At 39.9% G+C, this 18,940-nt stretch overlaps 1 protein-coding gene across 12 annotated transcripts in view; it reads right to left on the bottom strand.

Annotated features, from left to right (window-relative positions):
* Positions 1–4,718: 4,718 nt before the first annotated feature.
* Positions 4,719–18,940, bottom strand: part of cnot4b (CCR4-NOT transcription complex, subunit 4b) — a 176,195-nt gene continuing 161,973 nt past the window's right edge. For all 12 annotated transcript variants that reach the window (XM_063058285.1, XM_063058292.1, XM_063058287.1 and 9 more), the window contains one exon: positions 4,719–5,882. In XM_063058285.1, coding sequence (XP_062914355.1) covers positions 5,587–5,882 — 296 coding nt within the window. In that variant the 3' untranslated portion in view covers positions 4,719–5,586. The remainder of the gene's footprint in view (positions 5,883–18,940) is intronic.

Raw genomic sequence — 18,940 nt, 5'->3', positions numbered from 1 at the left:
AGGAATACCAGGTTATTGTTGGATCCCAAAAGAGGGAACTCGTAGAAGGCGTATGAGATAGTTTCTAGAGCAGCTTGTGATTGAGCCCACAAGCCAAAGGGCAGCGCTGGATTAGATGTTGTGTATTGAACCAGATTTGATTAGGTAGCCTAAGGTAAAGGAACCCTTAGGAGGCAGTGATAATGTAGAATCCATCCTACAATTAGTATTAGGGTGGAGTAAAGAGAATTACAGAGGCACGAGAGAGGAGCTGGCCCAAAGTTGATTGGAAGCATACACCATGAGGGATGATGACAGAACAGCAATAGCTGGAATTTCTGGCGGCAGTTCAGTAGGCGCAAGATAGATGTATCTTAAAGATAAAGTAGTATTCTAAAGGGAGGATGAGGCAACCATGGCTGACAAGGTAGGTCAAAGGTGGCATAAAAGCAAAGGAGAGGGTTTATAATATAGCAAAAATTAGTGGGAATTTAGAGGATGACTGGGAAGATTATAATAACCAATGGAAGACAACTAGTTAAGCCATAAAGAAAGGAGAGATGAAATATGATGGAAGGCTAACCAATAATATTAATTAGGGCATCAAAAGTTTTTTTTCAGAAATATAAAGAGTAAAAGAGAGGAAAGAGTGCATACCAGACAGCTGGACAATGATGCTGGAGAGGTAGTAATGGGGACAAAAATGGCAGATGAACAATAAGAATTTTGTCAGTCTTCACTGTGAAAAAAAATAGCAGTGTCAGAAATTTGAATATCAAGGTCAGAAGTGAGTGTAGTTGCTATTACTAAGGAGATGGTGCTTGGGAAGCTGAAGGGTCTGAAGGACCAGATAGACTACACCACAGGCTATTGAAAGAGGTATCTGAAGAGGCTGTGGAAGCATTAGTAAGGATCTTTCAAGAATCATCAGATTCTGGAATGGCTCTGGAGGAATGGAAAACTGCAAATGTTACTCTGCTCTTTAAGAAAAAAGGAACAAAATAAAGGAAATCATAGGCTAGCTAGCCTGACTTCAGTGATTGGTTGAAGTCCATTATTAAGGAGGAGGTTTCAGGGTACTTGGAGGTGCACAATAAAGCAGGCCAAAGTCAGCATGGTTTCATCAAGGGAAACCTCGTCTGACAAATCTGTTGGAATTCTTTGAGGAAACAAGCAGGATTGACAAAGGAGAGTTGGTAGATGCTGCTTACTTGGATTTTCTGAAGGCCTTTAACAAGGTGCCGCACATGAGGCTAATTAACAAGATGAAAGCCCATAGTAATACAGGAAGGTACTAGCATGGATAGAGGATTGGCTCACTGGCAGGGAGTAAATAATGGGAATAAAGGGAACCTTTTCTGCTTGGCTGCCAATGACTAGTGGTTTTTCACAGGGTTTGGAATTGCGACCGCTTCTCTTCACATTATATGTCAATGATTTAGATGATGGAATTAATGGCTTTGTGGCCAAGGTTGTAGACAATACAAAGTTAAGTGGAAGGGCAGATAGTGTTGAGGAAGCAGGAAGTCCCCAGGACTTAGACAGATTGGGAGAATGGGCAAAGAAGTGGCAGATGGAATACAGTGTAGGGAAATGTACAGTCATGCACATTGGTAGAAAGAATAAATGCACAGACTATCTTCTAAATGGAAAAAAATTCAAAACTCAAGGGGTGTGAAGAAACTTGGGAGTCCTTGTGCATCTCCAAATCCCTAAAGGTTAACTTGCAGGTTGAGCTGGTGGTGGGAAGGCAAAATGCAATGTTAGCATTCATTTTGACATGAGAATTTAAAAGCAAGGATGTAATGTTGAGGCTTTATAAGGCATTGGTCAGACCACACATTTGAGTATTGTGAGCACTTTTGGGCCCCTGATCTAAGAAAACACGTGCTGGAATTGCAGAGGTCCAGAGGAAGTTCATGAGAATTATTCTGAGAATGAAAGTATTAACATATGAGCAGCATTTGATGGGTTTGGACCTGTCCTCACTGAATGAAGGGAATCTCATTGAAGCCAATTGGATATTGAAAGATTTAGATAGAGTGGATGCACATAGGATGTTCCAATAATGGGAGTCTAGAACCAGAAGGTACAACTTAAAAATACAAGGTCTACTCATTAGAGCAGAGGAGGAATTTCCTTAGCCAGGTGGTGGTGAATCTGTGGAACTCATTGTCACAGACAGCTTTGGAGGTCAAGTCATTGGATATATTTAAAGTGGAGGTTGATAGTTTCTTGATTAGTACTGGTCTCAAAGGTTACCAGAAGGCAGAGGAACAGGATTGATAGAGAAAATAAACCAAATGTATGATCAAATAGCAGAGCAGACATGGTGGGCTGAATGGCCTCACCCTGCTCCTATGTCTTATGGTCTATTGTCCCAAGTTACTTCAGAACCTACAGGAGCGGAAGTAAGTCATCCTCAATGCTGAGAAACTACTAAGAAGCTGTGAAGTTGCATGCTGAATGTACCAAGCAGCTGCAGGTAACACAAAGCTCAGCATGCCTGCTTTAAATGAGCTCCTTCCCAGACAAAGCTTAGACCAAATAATACATTCAGGATGAAAGATGACATGCAGGGGCAGTCACACGGATGAACATGCACAGCAGGAGGGAGATCAGTGTATGGAGAAATATGTATGTATGGTGTGCAGGGTTGTTGTGCACCTTTGGTTCTGTGTGTGTGTGTTTGTACATGCCTGTGAATGTAGGAGTGTGCATTTGCATGTGATGTGTATGCATGTGTGCAGTGTTTTGTGTGCATGAGTGTAGAGAGAGCAGGCATATGGAGGACAGTACTGACACCATCTGGGTCCTACACATCAGATGCCAATTCTACAGAATGGCCTTTGGCACAGAACCAGCGATCTAGAGGGTAAATTAGTAAGAATAAGACAGGATGCTGAAGTTTGGGAGCCATTTCCCCTTGTGCGTCTTTTTTTAAACCACCTGACGTGCCTGTTGGTCTTTGAGGTTGCCTTTTATGGAGTGGATCCAGTTGAGCCCTAAGTACCTGGGGGAGGGGCAATTGAAGAGCCAATGTGATAAGACAGCACAGTAATGAGGCTAGGTCTGGTTTACTGGTATGGGACTGATGAAGCTGGCACCCAAAGGGTCAGTAACCTACCTTGTGTTGATGTTTGAAGAAGGGTACCTGATAGTGCAGCCTATCTGTGTGACAGTCCAGTTACTCTGTCGTTTCCCCACACATCTCCCAGCCCTCATGAACGTGCAAATCCATGGCCTCCATTTCTGCCATGATAATGTCACCCTCAGGTTGGAGGAAAAACTTCATATTCCATCCAGGTAGCCTCCAACCTGATGGCATGAACATCGATTTCTCCAACTTATGGTAATTTGTTTCCCTTCCCCTTATTTCCCCGCTCTGACTTCTTAACTCTTCTCCTCCTTCCATTTCTCCCATGATCCACTCCTCTCTCCTAGTTATAGATTCTTCCTTCTCCAGTCCTTTGCAGTTTTCACTTAACACCACCTAGTTTACTTCCCCCCACTCACCAGGCTTCACTTATCACCGTCTAGCTTGACCTTCACCCCCCCCCCCGCCCTTATTCTGGCTTCTTCTCCCTTCCTTTCCAGTCCTGATTAAGGGTCTCAGCCCGTAACGTCAACTTTTTATTCTTCACCCAAAGATGCTACCTGGCCTGCTGAGTTCCTCCAGCAATTTATAGGTGCTATTCTGGATTTCCAGCAACTGCAAAATCTTGTGTTTATAGTTTACATTTACAACAGGTTCAGTAAAGTTGTCGTAGAATAGCACATCATAGAAACAGGCCTTTCAGTCCACAAGGATCATCAACCATCCACTTACCCTAATTCTATTTTTTTCTCCCCATGTTCCTATTAGCTCTCCCCTGATTCTACTAGACAAATTAGAGACAATGTAAAGAGTCCAGTTAACCTATCAACTCAACGCCTTTGGGATGTGGGAAGAAAGGCAAGCACACAGTGGGTCACGGGAACATGCAGGTAGAGCTCAAAGTCAGGGTAAAACCCAGGTCTCCAGGGCTGCAACACCCTCTTTTGCACATGGCCCTCAGGAATCTGTTAATCATTCCAGGCAGACGATCAGTATTAATGTTCAGTGGGAGATGGGATTAGGAAAAAATGTGTTTAATATTAAATGGCATTGATGGGAGGTAAGCTGTACTTGTGCATGTGCTCATTGGGTCTTTAACAGTGTTTGAATTAGTATTCATTCAGCATATTCATCAGGGGTCCTTGGGTGTTAGATTAACATTTGCAGTATTTAATAACCTCAGAAGCACAGCAATTGGTTAATATTTGTACTGGCTTAGTGGGAGTTGGTTAAAATGCACAGATGATCGCGGAGGTGGTCAACACTCTCAGAGGTGGCTCTCGCGCTTCAGTTAATCTCTACTGTGCTCAGCCATTAATACTTTGAGATCGTGGGCAGTGGTGAATCTTTTCCCTGGGGGTTTAATTATGATCAGTGGTTCAAAGGCTTTAAATTCACACCAGGTTCCAGAAAGTTTGCATCCAGAGGAGTTTTTTTTGAAAGTTGGTTAGTATTCACAGCCAGACCAGTTTAATGTATCCCCAGGTCTTGCATTATAGGTTTGATACTGTACAAAGCATTCCACTTCCCAGAGGTTAATTATATTGTTCATCCATGCTTAACCCCAGACAATGCTACATTAATTTGTCATTGAGGCTGTAGATGAATGCAAGAATAGACTTACAGATCCAATGGAGCTGAGTCAAGTTTTTTTTTTATTTAAGATTTAGTCTTGAATCTTAAGAGGTACATTTTTAGTTTTAGCGTCAAGGTTAACCACACTCTTCAAATATTGCATGTCCAGAACCTACAGATTACTTGAAGCGGCAGGCGGAGTTTCAACAAGTTGTGCGCCTGATGAATGAAATGACTCCTAACGCAGTGCCATCTCAGAGTTCCCTTTCCAGTGGATTTCAAATGCCAAGAGAGACAGACACAGAAAGACAGATAAAGAAATGAGTATATACCACTCCGTTCAGCAGTTCTTTTATTGTTGTCTAGGTATTAAATTTGTGAATGCTTTTTTAAAACATTTCTTGTATTATTTAAGCTAAAGTCAAAATTAAAAAAAAATCAAATGGTTTTAGTCAACTCATCCACTCCTCAGCTACATGCCCATTTAATCACTAATCAAAATGCTTATCCAACATGCTGTTCTCCTGCAGACCGTGAACTCAAAAGCACTGTCAATTATGTGGGAAGCATCAATTTTGTGACTGACACTTCAGTTGGTCTTACTGTGCAGCTTTCAATATTACTATGCAGCAATTATTATTGCACGAGATACAAGCATGGTGAGCCGAGGGGCTTCCATTAGTGCTGAACTGATCAATGGTTCAAGATGGGTCTTGAGAACTGGTTACTGGTCAGCAGGAGTCACTGCAGCCCACCCAAGGGGGGGGGGGGGGAGGGGAGCATGCTGTCAAGAGACTGGTGAGCAGAAAAAAAAAATTCTCCCGGTAATTCTAATGTAACCTGCGATCGCATTGTGTCTGGCACTGATCAGGAACTGAGATTATGTGTAGTGAAGGAGAGAAAGAAAGGAGAACAGGGGAGTAAATCAATTTTTCTTAGTGACGATCCAATGCAGAGCTCTGTAGAAGATCTGTGGGGGTTTTGTTGGGGGGTCTGAAGGTAGTCTGGAAACCTGGAGGTGGAGAGTGGAAGTTGCTTGGGTTGGAGGGAGCTGGGTAAGGGGCCCAGCCAGCTCTGTGTGAGGGAATCTGTGTGTTGAAGGGATTACTGTGTCCTGTCTGTGCTGTTGTGGGGCCATCTACTTCTGTCAGTGTCTGGAGCGACTTCAGCCAGTGTGGAGGGTTGTCATCTTGCAGAGTATCTAAACTGTTCCCTGTGGACGCTGGGACACCTGCAGAGAAAGAAAACATGTTAATGTTGTTTTTAATCATACATTAGTAGAATCATACAGCTGTCTCTTTGAAAGACCTATCAACTTGGGTCCTATCATTGCAATCTTGTCAAATTATTTTGTCAAATATATTAGATTCTCATTTGGAAGTGGCTATTGAATCAGCTTTCACCATCCTTTCAGGTAGTGCATTGCAGGAACTCCTGAAATCTTTATACATCCTCCAAGAAGTTGAACCATTAGTCTCAATTTGGGGGCAGCTTCAACTTCAAGCTAAATTTTTACAATCAGTAAAATAAACACAAAACTCTGTCTGAAATACTTTGATTAACTATTGCCCTCTTGTTTACTGGCTCTTCGTTGGCCAAGAGGTCACGTAACTGCTCAGACCAGGAAAGTTTCAAACTCAAATTCAAGATCGAGTCAGGAGCAATTAGAAAATTGCAAAGGTTGAAAACTCCATTTCGTTTGGAAACAAGGTGGCTAATATCAGAAGCTCTACCCCAACTTTGCACTGAATTGAAGGGAAGCTAAGTAATTCAGAACTTGAAATTACCTGATGAAAGACCTGATGTGTACAAGTTGAACACTGGACAAGACTTCAGCAGATGAAGTTTGAGCTCATGACCAACCAGGTTTAGAGTGAGAGATAAACAATGCTTCAGTTTGGCTTTGATTATTGAACATGGAACAGTCGTGTTGGAACAGGTCCTTCAGTCACGATGATGTGACCAATTAATTACGTTAGTTAAACTAAGAATCCTTTCTGTCAACAATATCCATAATTATTCTATTTTCTGCATATTCATACACCTATCTAAGAATATCTCCATGGCTTTAGCCTCCACGACCACCTTTGGCCATTTATTGAACTGTTTAAAAAACTGTTGCAGCAGATTGCCTTTAAACTTATCCGCTCTCACTTTAAACACATGCCCTCTGATGTCAGCATTTCAACTCTAAGGAAAAGTGATACCTGCTATCAATTCTATTCTTCTCAATCTTATAAACCTCCATCAGATCTCCCAACAGCCTCTGGCGCTCCAGAGAAAATAAATCAAGTTTGTCCAGTCTCTTTATAGCACAAGCCCTCTAATCCAGGCAGAATCCCGGTAAACTTTTTCTGTACTTTGCATATCCTTCTTACAATAGGGGTGACCAGAATTGAATACAATACTCCAGATGTGGCCAAACAAGAGCTTTATAAAGCTGCAACATAACTTCTTGACTCAAACTGAATTTCTTGAATAACGAAGGCAAGTGTCTCATATGCTTTCTTTACTACCCTGTTTGGTGTAGCTATCTTCAGGGATCTATGGACTTGGGCACCATGAACACTCTATTGGAGGGAGTGATAATTCAAACAGGATTCAATATAAGTATTACAACAATTCCAAGCTAATTATAGGGCCAGAAATACAGACTGGGTAATATTCTCATTCAGCTAAAAATATGTGTTTTAATTATCCACAAGGGAAAGAAATGATGAAAAGGAAATCAAGAACAGAATGCTCATTGAGTCAATGAACATCAGGAACAGTGTGTTCTCCTGATACCTTGGTTGATACTTGCTCCTGAACCAGAATACAGAGCTGATGAAAACTCAGATGCAATATGGCTCGTATATTTTGCTACAATAAAAACCCAAAAGTGATAAAATCTTTTGCACATTTGAGTAATTCCTTTTGCATCCATAATGTTTCACTGTCCTTGACAGCAGTCACATAAGTTTCACACAATGCATTTAAGCTACACAACTCAAAACATCCCCAGTTCTACAAATTCACTTACAAAAGATACATATGCTTTTCTAATGCAGCCACTGGGCTCAGTGCATTGTCAATTATTTATGAAAGCATTGCACATCAAAAATCCTATACTGATTAGTGCATTCTACTGTTATGGCGAGACAGCCCATAAATGGGGTTACATTGCAAAAGAGAGTCACCAACTTTATCATATAGCCCTCACTAAATCTCCATGCTTAAAAAGTAACAGATCAAAACCACCTGGTAGGTGTTCTCCATTGCTGGAGTTTATCGCTTTGGAGGAAATTGTCACATTCTTCTACTTTCCTATTCAAGGAAACAACTCAACACGCTTAGAGAGGTAAAAAGGAATGGTGAGCCATTTATCATTCTGCTGTGCCTTTTTAACAATACAAACAGTTTAAGTGAACACAGTAGTAAAATTTTACATACCCATTATACTCCACTGAAATCCTAGTGGCAGCACAATGAAATAATAGGAAAGGAAATTTATTAAAAGACTATCTATTGCCTGAAGGTTACTCATCGATTGGAAATGAGTTTCCAGACATTTAATTCTGTAGATTATTGCTATCATTCCATGATTCTGTTTACTAACAGCCAAAGGATGGAATTCAGTTGTAGGCATCAAGCCAGCGGGGGAGTCTGAATTTCATCAGCTCCTACAGACTGTGATTTATGGATAGGGGGTGGCACGTTATTCCTTCGGAGGAAGGTTTTGCATCCTTCTACTGTTGTATTTGTTAAAAAATAATGACTACTGAAAGAGGTACCGCTGGTGACTAATGAAACAACTGATCAAATAAATTACAGCACTTTATTAAACCATTGTTAACAATCTGTCACTAATATTTTATAGACCCAGAAACCAACATTATGTAAGCAGAGTTTGGAGAACCTAGAGCGAAAATTTCACTTGTCACCTCTTGCTTCTTACTGACCAACAACCACTCTTTGACCCCAAACACTTTGTGCTTACTTTGGCTGAGTTAGTTCAATGGATGGAAGCATTCTTTTCTGTCTTGCTTTGGGATTCCACTCAAAGTACAAGCTTGCACTTGAAATGACAAGGCTGGTATGTCCAAGGACAGGTATCACCAGACTTCCACATTTCTCTGCGAAGGACTCTGATCAGTAATCAATCAGCTATTTCTTCACCACGTTATGGAAGCTTTTGAAAGGGTGCAGAGATTTACCAGGTTGCTGCCTGGATTAGAAGATGACAGGCCACTTAGAGGTGTATAAGATAACAAGTATAGAGTGGACAGCAAATGCCTTTTTTCCCTAGGGACACAATAGTTAATACAAGAGGGCAAATGCGTGGAGGAAAGTATAAGGAGGGGGAATGTCAGAGGTAGTTTAATTTTTAAACACAGAGTGGCAAGCGCATGGAAAACACTGCCAGGGTGGTGGTAGAGGCAGACACATTAGGGACATTTAAAAGACTCTTATACAGGCATATGGATGAAAGAAAAATAGATGGTTATGTGGGAGAGAAGGGAAAGTTTGGCACAACATTGAGGGCTGAAGGGTCGGCAGTGTACTGTATTTTCTACATTTCCTCCAAACACTGCAACATATTGTACTATAGTGATCCAATACTTACAGCATAAGAGACTACCCAGCCAATCAAAATCCTTGTTCCTTATTTAACCCTCCATCACAACTTCATACAACCCCATCAACGCAACCATCTATTGCTCTCTCGTGTTTATCTACCTTGATGAATGTTTATACCACTCACCTGAAAAACTGTATTTTCACCATTATCTCATATCATATACAATGCTCCACTACTTTGCAACTTTAAATTCGTTAAGTTTCTTAGCAAGCTCAAGATGACTTTGCTTTTCATCCAAAATAAAATGTGTTACTCTGTAAGCCTTTTTATACCTGAAAGTGACGTTAACCTTCATCGATGCTGAAAGAATTTGCGCACTTGTACTTCTAAGATCCCCCGCTTCTGCTCCAGGTACTTGTTTCCCAAAGCAGTTGTGTGGCAAACAGTATTCTGACTAAAATGTCCTATTTAGCTACACTGATATTTATTTGCCATTTGTTCACCAATTCAGTGAGTTTAATTATCCTCTTGAACTTGGCTGTGGTGTCTCCTCTCAGCTACATACCACCCACTTTATCGGCAAGCAGTATCAGCAATATTTTCCTTATGATACCATGGATTAAATCCATACTATTAAAGACTCTCCACCTTATCCATTGCCACCAGATTTCTTGCTTTTAAAATACATCTTGAACATGGCAAAACTTGTCACACAAATACTACACCTATAGTTATTATACAGATAACTATATAAAAAACTTTCAGCCTGGCAGTTTTGTGCTCCAGTGGGAAGCAACCTTTTTCATTTGATATCAACATATCCTTTATCCCTGCTGTACTTATCCAGCTTCCCCACAAGTACATCTGTTACTTACCTTTTTACCCAAGATACTCTTGAATTCCTTATCTGATTTATTTTTGACTCATAGTTATGACCTCTCAGTTGGACTCTCATAGTTAGGATCCAAGCCTTCAATGCATTCTCCTGAATTAACCAATTTGAATAGCACTATAGTTAGCATTCAATCCAAAACTCTCACTTCACCAATAACACTAATACATTTGTCTACCTTATACTCCAACCTCCTTTTATACTATTTGACTAAAAGGCCCAAGTATTAAAAAAGCAAAAAACACACAGGAATTATTTTGGAAACCATGTCTTTCAAAGTCTCATCAACAAGGATACTGTTTCAATCAAGACTGCAGAAAGCTAGTAATTTATACCACCACCAGAAAACATTCGGTGCCATTCCAACTTGTTATAATATACAGTTGCAAGAAAAAGTTTGCGAATCCTTTGCAATTACCTGTTCTTCCGCATTACTCACTCTTAAAATGTGGTCTGATCTTCATCTAAGTCACAATAATAGATAAATATAATCTGCCTAAACTAACACACAAACAATTGTACTTTTCATGTCTTTATTGAACATATTGTTTAATCATACACAGTCCAGGATGGAAAAAGTATGTGAACCCTTGTATTTAATAATTGGTAGAACTTCCTTCAGCAGCAATAATCGCCATCAAATGCTTTTTGTAGCTGCTGATTAGACTTGCAAAACGGCGAGGTGGAATTTTAGACCATTCCTCCATACAAAATTGTTTCAGTTCATCAATATTTCTGGGATAGATGCACAAACCTCTGGATCATGCCACAACATTTCACTTGGGTTAAGGTCTAGACTCTTACTTGACCATTCCAAAACATGATTTTTCTACTTTTCAACCCATTCCGCTGTTGATTTACTCTTGTGTCTTATTGCGTCATCCAACTTCTATTAAGCTTCAGGTGATGGACTGCTACCCTGACATTCTCCTGTAAAATGTCGTGAGACTATTTTTAGCTTGTTGTTCCCTCAATGACTGCAAGCTGTACAGGTCCTGGGGCAGCAAAGCAGCCCCAGACTATGATGCTCCTTCCACCATGCTTCACAGTTGGGATGAGATTTTGGTGTTGGTGTGCAGTGCCCTTTTCCTTCCAAACATAGCGGTGTGTATTTCTGCTAAAAAGTTCAATTTTTGTCATCCGTCCTCAGGACATTGGAGAGCAGTGGTTTCCTCCATGGTGTCCTTCCATGAACACCATGCTTGTTCAGTGTTTTTCTTATAGTGGACACATGAACAGAGATTTTAGCAAGTTCTACCGATTTCTGCAGGTTTTTTGCAGTTACCCTTGTGTTCTTTTTCACCTCCTTCAGCACTGCATGTTGCGCTGTTGGTGCGATCTTTGCAGGATGTCCACTCTGAGGGAGAGTAGCAACAGTACTGAGTTTCCTCCATTTGTAGACAATTTCTCTTACCGTGGACTGTTGAACACTCAGGTCTTTAGGAATGCTCTTTCCGCTTTTCTAGTTATAACTCTTCTTCTAAGGTCCTCTGAAAGTTGTTTTCATTGAAGCATGGTGCACATAAATGATCTTCCTTGAGAAGAGCAGGCTCTGTCAGTAACCTGACTTTAGTGTGATATATACATCTCCAATCTCATCTCATCTCATTGATTGGAACACCTGACTCCAAATACCTTTTGAAGAAAGCATTAACCCAGAGGTTCAGATACTTTTTTGAACCGAGACTGATTGTTTAAATGGTGTACTCAGTATTGACGAGTGGTACAATTGTTTGTGTATTTAGTTTAGGCAGATGGTGTTTGTTTATTATTGTGATTTAGATGAAGATCAGACTACATTTTATGAGTAATTAACGCAGAAAACCAGGTAATTGCAAAGGATTCACAAACTTTTTCTTGCAACTGTAGTTCAAAAATATATGCTTGTATAAAGGAACATACACACACATTTTATGCGTTATTCTGAATTTCCAGCATCTACAGAATCTCTCATGTTAATGCTTTCATATAGTGCAATCTAAGGATGCATCAAAATAGATTACAACCACAGGAGGACTTTGAAGCGGGGTCACATCTGGAATCTGACAGCTAACCTATGCGCACCAAGGTCCCACAAATAGAATGATAATGACCTTATCTGTTTTTGTGATGTTCACTCAGATACATTCAACACTGGGATAACGCCTTTGTTTGAAATCATGTCATACGATCTTTTTATACTGATCCAAGACATCACATCCTACAAATTGAAATCACAACCTTGGAACGTCAGATAGGAACTTACAGCGCTAGCAGTCGGGGCTTGATTCCTGCCACTGAGCATGAAATGGACTTATAAACGTTCAGAATCTGAAAGAGGCACACAAGTTCAAGAGGGGCACACAGTGTGAAGGCATACAGTCTTTTTCCTCAGGGAGGGTAGCGCTTAAAAAAAAACTGGAGATCAGAAGTGAGAGATTTAAAAAGATACATCAAGGGCAGCTTTTCCAAGCAAAGATTGGGCTATATTTGGAATGAGCTGCCAAAATTAGTTGAGGTGGGCACATTAACAATATTTAAGCCATCTAGATTAGCGTATGGATGGGAGAGGGTTAGATGGCAATGGGTTGAACACATGCTGGGCAACACGGTCACCTCAGACAAATTAGGCTGAAGGGCATATTTCCACACTGAATGACTCCAAGGCTCAAACAGGTGATAAGCAAGAAGAGAATAAAGGTAAAACTCATCAAGTGTGCTAGTTCAGGAGTATGACCAGGGAGAAAGATGAAGTTTGTGGCTAGAGTAATGAGTTATCCTTCTGGTCACTACAACGGTCAATTGAAAGACACACTTGTTCATGCAAAGGCAGAAGTTTGGGAAAAGGCAACATATAAACCTTCATCAAACCAAAAGCATGAGTTTGTATTGGAAGGGTTGGGTGTCATGTATTATCTCAGAATTCTGGCATACTTTCCAATATAAAATAACATATTTAAACCCACATTAAATATCAGGATATAAGGAATTTGTTATTATTGAATTTCTGAATCATTCGGGGAAGCAAAATGAAGGGAATATCGCAATATAACTATTCCTGCAATATCAGAATATTTCCACCCTCATTTGTTTCAAACAAGTGGGCTAAACCTGAGACTAAGTGAGTGCCTTATATTAAATTATGTTTCAGTTCAGTTTGATTTTATGGCGAGACCACAGCAAACAACAGTTTAGACAAAAGGTAGACAGGCAGTCCCCATAATAAGGCTAATAAGGCAGATAAACTTTGATCTGCTACATGGGTTGTGAGCACCAGTGTAGATCATAGATAATGCTGGATATAATATTCTCCAGTGTTCAACTGTATACATGACAAATCAACAATGGAACTGTAACTCAGTGCCCACTCCACAACTATTATGCTCTTCTTGACAAATGGCTTTAATTACTGCAATGTCGAGAGAGATGGAGCTGATTCCGATATTCTAAAGACTGACAGAAAGGGAAGAAGTCCCTCTTGGGTGACGGCATGAAACAGATTATAACACAATACAAAACAAGCTGGATAGCTTGAATTTTGAACATTGTGCATAATTAGCGGAAGTTTCATAGAAATAGTTAAAAAGGTTAAAAAAAAAAAGACCAGTTACTGTCTAAATGAGCAAATGAAATACAGAACAAATCAGAACACTACTATACATAATATAAACTATGAGTATTAGGAACCAATATTCATCGGAGGAATTCATCCAGTATATGCTGCCGTGTTCTTTTTGATTGACTGTAAATGAACAAAATCAGCGCAGACACCAGTGGACTACCTTCTTAAAATGCTTTCACTGATTCTATTACCCAAACTCTCATTTTCTTTGCAGCATTCAAGATGATTGTCGATACCTTCAAATTCTTTGTAGTTCCCAAAGTATTGAAATCATAATTTTTACTCCACGCTGTTTCTGGCATTTCCAAGTCTGAATGCTTGAAACCAGTGTGCAAAACAGTTCCAACTTGTCTTACTGCTTATTTCTCGTCAACTATCAGTGAAAAAATTCACTCCTTTTTGAACACAAACACATGTAAGTGATGCTATTTAGAAACTGTTCGCTCTAAGCATGGTGTAGTGTCTACCACACAAGTGCATGTGAAACTTCGTCAGTTTCCTGTCCCAATTAAGCGGTATTGGGTCCCAAACAAACAAAAGGAATCCCGGCTATTTTCTCGATTAGTTTTTGTTCTTCAGGAGTTGCCCCAACTAAGTGGTTGTCTTGATTAACCGATGGCCCAATTAACTGAAATCCATTGCATTTAGAAGGAAACCAAAGTAAAGCAAGTAGAAAAGAGAATGATCTGAGGCTGACCAAATGCAAGCGAAGCATTTAGCACACCAGATCAGACTTTTCATTCAGCTTGGCTAATAATGCATTAGCAATAGTGGCTGTAAAGAAAGAATCAGAATCCTTTATTATCGCCAAGTATATGGACACATACAGGGAATTTGATGCCGGTTTCCCTGAGCTCTCGCTGTACAGACCAATGTAGATTGGCCCTCAGACCTTGCTACGTTAGCATTCAAAACACAATTCCTCTGGTGTGTTCTAATAGTTAGATGCCAGAATATTTCTTCTCACTTACTACTATTGATCTTGCCTTTCCTGTTTAACAATTCAACCCTAGAAACTGATCATAATGAAAACTTGAATAACCATATCTCAAAACTGCTTTCTTATTCCTATCCTCTAAGGTGCAAAAGTGACAAACATAAATCAATGATCAAATAAAAGTTAAGTAAATTTACTACCAAAGTACGTATACCTCACCATATACAACTCTGAGATTCATTCTCTTTTGGGCATGCACAGTAAATCCAAGAAACACAATGAATCAAAGACACACCCAACAGGACAGAAAAAGAACCAATGTGCAAAAGACAAACAGAATATACAAGAGAAGAAAGCAATTATAATAAATAAGCAATAAATACTGAGAACATGAGATGAAGAGTCCTTGAAATTGAGTCCATAGGTTGTGGGAACAGTTCAGTGGGGCAAACAAAGTTATCACCTCTGATTCAAAAGTCAGAGGGATAATAACTGATTCTGAACAGAGTGGTGTGGATCCTGAAGCTCCCTTACCTTCTTTCTGGTAGCCTGGATGGTGGGGGGGGGGGGCTCTTTGATGATGGATACTGCTTTTCTGTGACATGCAGTATGTGCTCAATCTGCACAGCTGATGCAGCAGCCATTATATTTATACAAGTGGTTGGTAGGCCAACAGTTGAAGTGTTTACGATAGCTATTTTAATAATTAGGCACTTCAGGGAAGAGCAACCATCAATGACTCAGTTATAAATTTACTCAACTGCAAACTGAACTGCAGAGATTAGTAGAGTCAGGTAGTTATTTCCACTCAGTTGAAGGTGTAGCAGATGTTAATTTGATTGTACACTTAGGAGGGGAGGTGGCAAGAGGAGAACAGAGTGAAATGATATTGATTATTACATTCTACACTGACCTGACTTACCAAACAGCCAAGCATTCAATATCACAAAAAGAAGAGGAGCATAAAATATGAGAATCACCAGACAAGCCTACCGAGGTATGCTCACCTGGCATCCGTGCTTCTGAAATAATTTACTTCGATGTGTTCAAGTTTTAAAAATGAATAGGCCCAAGTATCCTTTCTTCCACCTACCTACACTCATTCAAGGGTACAGTGGTTGGCAAAGCAGATGATGGCCCATTTTAACCTCTGTCAAACTCACCTGCCAGGGTAGGATAGAAATGAAGACTGCTTGTGAGCATCCCTGAGAAGACTGAATGAGCTCTCTTTCATTCAATTCAAACTTTCCCCAAAAGATTATATCTACAGTATTGAAGTTTGGGGTAACATTCCAGAGATTTAAAAGTTAACAATTTAGATCATAAACAGCTCAATAATGGATTAGCAGTGCTTCCCAGATAACTAGAAACTTGGCTGCTTATGAATGTATTTGGGAAAATATCACCTTCCCAATTGTTATCACCAGACTGCCATGATATCAACTATTCACCAAGGTTCAAAGTTCAATTTACTATCAACATACATACATGTCACCATCTACAACCTTGAGATTCATTTTCTTGCGGGGATACTCAATAGATCTATAGAATAATGACCTTAAAAGAATCCATGAAAGACCACCCAACTTGGGTGTTCAACGAGAAGACAAACTGTGCAAATACAAAAAGGAAATAATAATAATAATAATAAATAAGCAATAAACATTGAGAGCTTGAGATGAAGAGTCCTTGAAAATGAGTCCATCGGTTGTGGATACACTTCAATGATAGGGCAAGTAAAGTTGAGTTATCCCCTTTGATTCAAGAGCCTGATGATTGTCACTAAACTTGGTGGCGTGGCTCCTGTAATTTCTTCGTGATGGCAGCAGTGAGAAGACAGCATGGCCTGGGTGGTGGGGGTCCCTGATGATGGACGCTGCTTTGCTGCAACAGCATTTTATATAGATGTGCTCAGTGGTGGGGAGGGCTTTAGTCATGATGATATCCACTGCTTTTTGTAGGATTTTCGGTTCAAGGGCATCAGTGTTTCCACACCAGGTTGTGATGTAGATAGTCAATATACTCTCCACAGCACATCTGTAGAAGGTGTGTAGAAAAATATGATGTGTAGACAAGCTGTGAGAAAAATGGCAGGAGATAGTCTCTCTGTATGCTCGAAGATTCCGAATGTCACTGACAATACAAGCACTGCCAAACACCTCTTAACACCGTTGCCTTACAATTCAAATATTTGCAGGAAATGTTATGTTCCTTACCCTCAGAGGAAATGGGGAGGATCCCAAATGTCATCTGTCACCTCAGTTAAAGAAAGACAAGAAACACAAGCAAACTCAGAAAGAGATTCAAAGTCTTTAAGATCTACTAATAGAGAAAATATTTGCTTTATCATTGAAGAAAAGTTCTAAAGTAATGTACAGATGAACCAAAACGGCACTTTGCAGTAAACTGTAAGAATATGCTTTACAGAACATGGTTATCAAGTATTTTGAGTTACTTTAGGCTGTTCAGACAATGCACCCAACTCCAACCACTAAGCCTTTTTCTTTCAGTCTTCCTTTGTCACATACAAATACAAATGTATGTATAAAATTTTAAATATTGCTGAGACACCAGTAGTTTGGCTTATTTGAAGTGCAAGTAATGTGACAATAATCTTAACTGAAATCATGGCAGAAAAGAATTGTACACTAATGACCAAATCTGTGGATCAGATTTGGCTCTCATGGACACAGGAACAATAATCATCCAATACAATCTGATCAGCAAAATGCATAAACTTGAAAGTGAAAAAATTTAGCTGTAGACTCGAGGGTATTGGGAAAGCTACAGTAAGGTATCAGATATTTACTGGAAGGAGATCCAGTTACAGAAATGAAGGATAAGCCAAAATTCCAGAGCAGTCGTCTTTCAAAAAAAAACTTCATTAATGCAGCATCTTTCACAAGCTCAAGAGGACCAAATCACTTAAGTATACCCACTCTTCTTGATATAGAAAATATTGCAGGCAATTTCCATAAAGATCCCACAGAGAGCAATGAGATAAACATCTGAAAAATCTGTTTATCTCTTCTGATAGAAAGGTGAATATTAAGGAGGCTTGGAAGAAATTTCTTCAGCTACTGCTATTGAATGTTTCATGCCTATTTGAAACAATGGATGGGCAGTCAGTAAGCAACCTTCTGAACTCACCTTCTACAAACTCAGTCCTATATAAGGATAACCAGAGAGTATGGACTTTGATTATGTGGTAGTGGGTGAGGTCAACTACTGCATTAGCACATGAGAAAGAACAATTATTAAAACTGAAAGAGAGGAAAACAATTTTGCTGTTTTTAGAAATGAACGTATTTTGCACACTGGCTTACAAATCAAATAATATTAAGGGAGCATGTTCAGGTGTTAGTGATTAAGCTGGGGATAGTCTATACAACAATGGTACTATTCCATCTCAGTATCAGAGGAGAAAACATTCCAGTGGATCAGTGGTAAACAAAAACATGGGTCCACTCAAACATGGACTTCTAATTCCCAACACTAACGCTTGCATTCACTTGCATTGTTTAAGGCTGTTTAGCTTCAGTGGCAAATGAGCAGCCAAGACGTTGTTTCCGTAGGTAAAAGGAGCCAAGTCAGTGCAAGCCAATGCTATTCACACCGTACATAAATGGGACAAGACAAATTGAAGTATGCCTGCTGTCACTCAATCCCCATTACAGATTTTACTAGGGTGTTGGTAATGGGAGCAGGAGTTATAACAGAACCAAGTAGCTTCAATGGCAAAATAAATTTGCTGAACATAAATAAAAATAAAGGCCTGACCAGCAGTGCACTTAATTTATGCACAGAAAACATTTCAAGCATAAGAGTCATAGAGCTATACCGCATGGATACAGGCCCCTCAACCCAACCAGTCTATGACGACTATGGTGCCCACCCAGATAGTCCTATCTGCCTGCGCTCAGCCGTATTCCTGTCTGAAAAATATACCTATCCAAGTATTTCCTAAACACTAATGTTCCTGTCTCAACCACATCTTCTGGCAGCTTGCTCCGTATATTCATCACCCACAGCATGAAAACTTGTTCCTCAGGTCCCTTTTAAATCATTCCCTGCTCACACCAGATCTACACCTTCAAGTTTGGGACTCGGAAAAGACTCATCATCCACCTTATCCATGCCTTTCACCAATGAATCTCTGAATCAGGGGCAAGATTGCAATTGACTATATCATAACTGATAAAAGTCTCCCTGATCTAAACACGATACATTATACAAGCTAGAATAATTCAGTGCACTGCCTTCCAGAATGCAGACCAGTTGATGGTCAGGTTTGACAA

Source organism: Mobula hypostoma, chromosome 9 (genome assembly GCF_963921235.1).
Source record: "Mobula hypostoma chromosome 9, sMobHyp1.1, whole genome shotgun sequence".
Classification (NCBI taxonomy): Eukaryota; Metazoa; Chordata; class Chondrichthyes; order Myliobatiformes; family Myliobatidae; genus Mobula; species Mobula hypostoma.
Note: the sequence above shows the minus strand (reverse complement) of the source record. Positions and strands in the feature narration are given on the sequence as shown.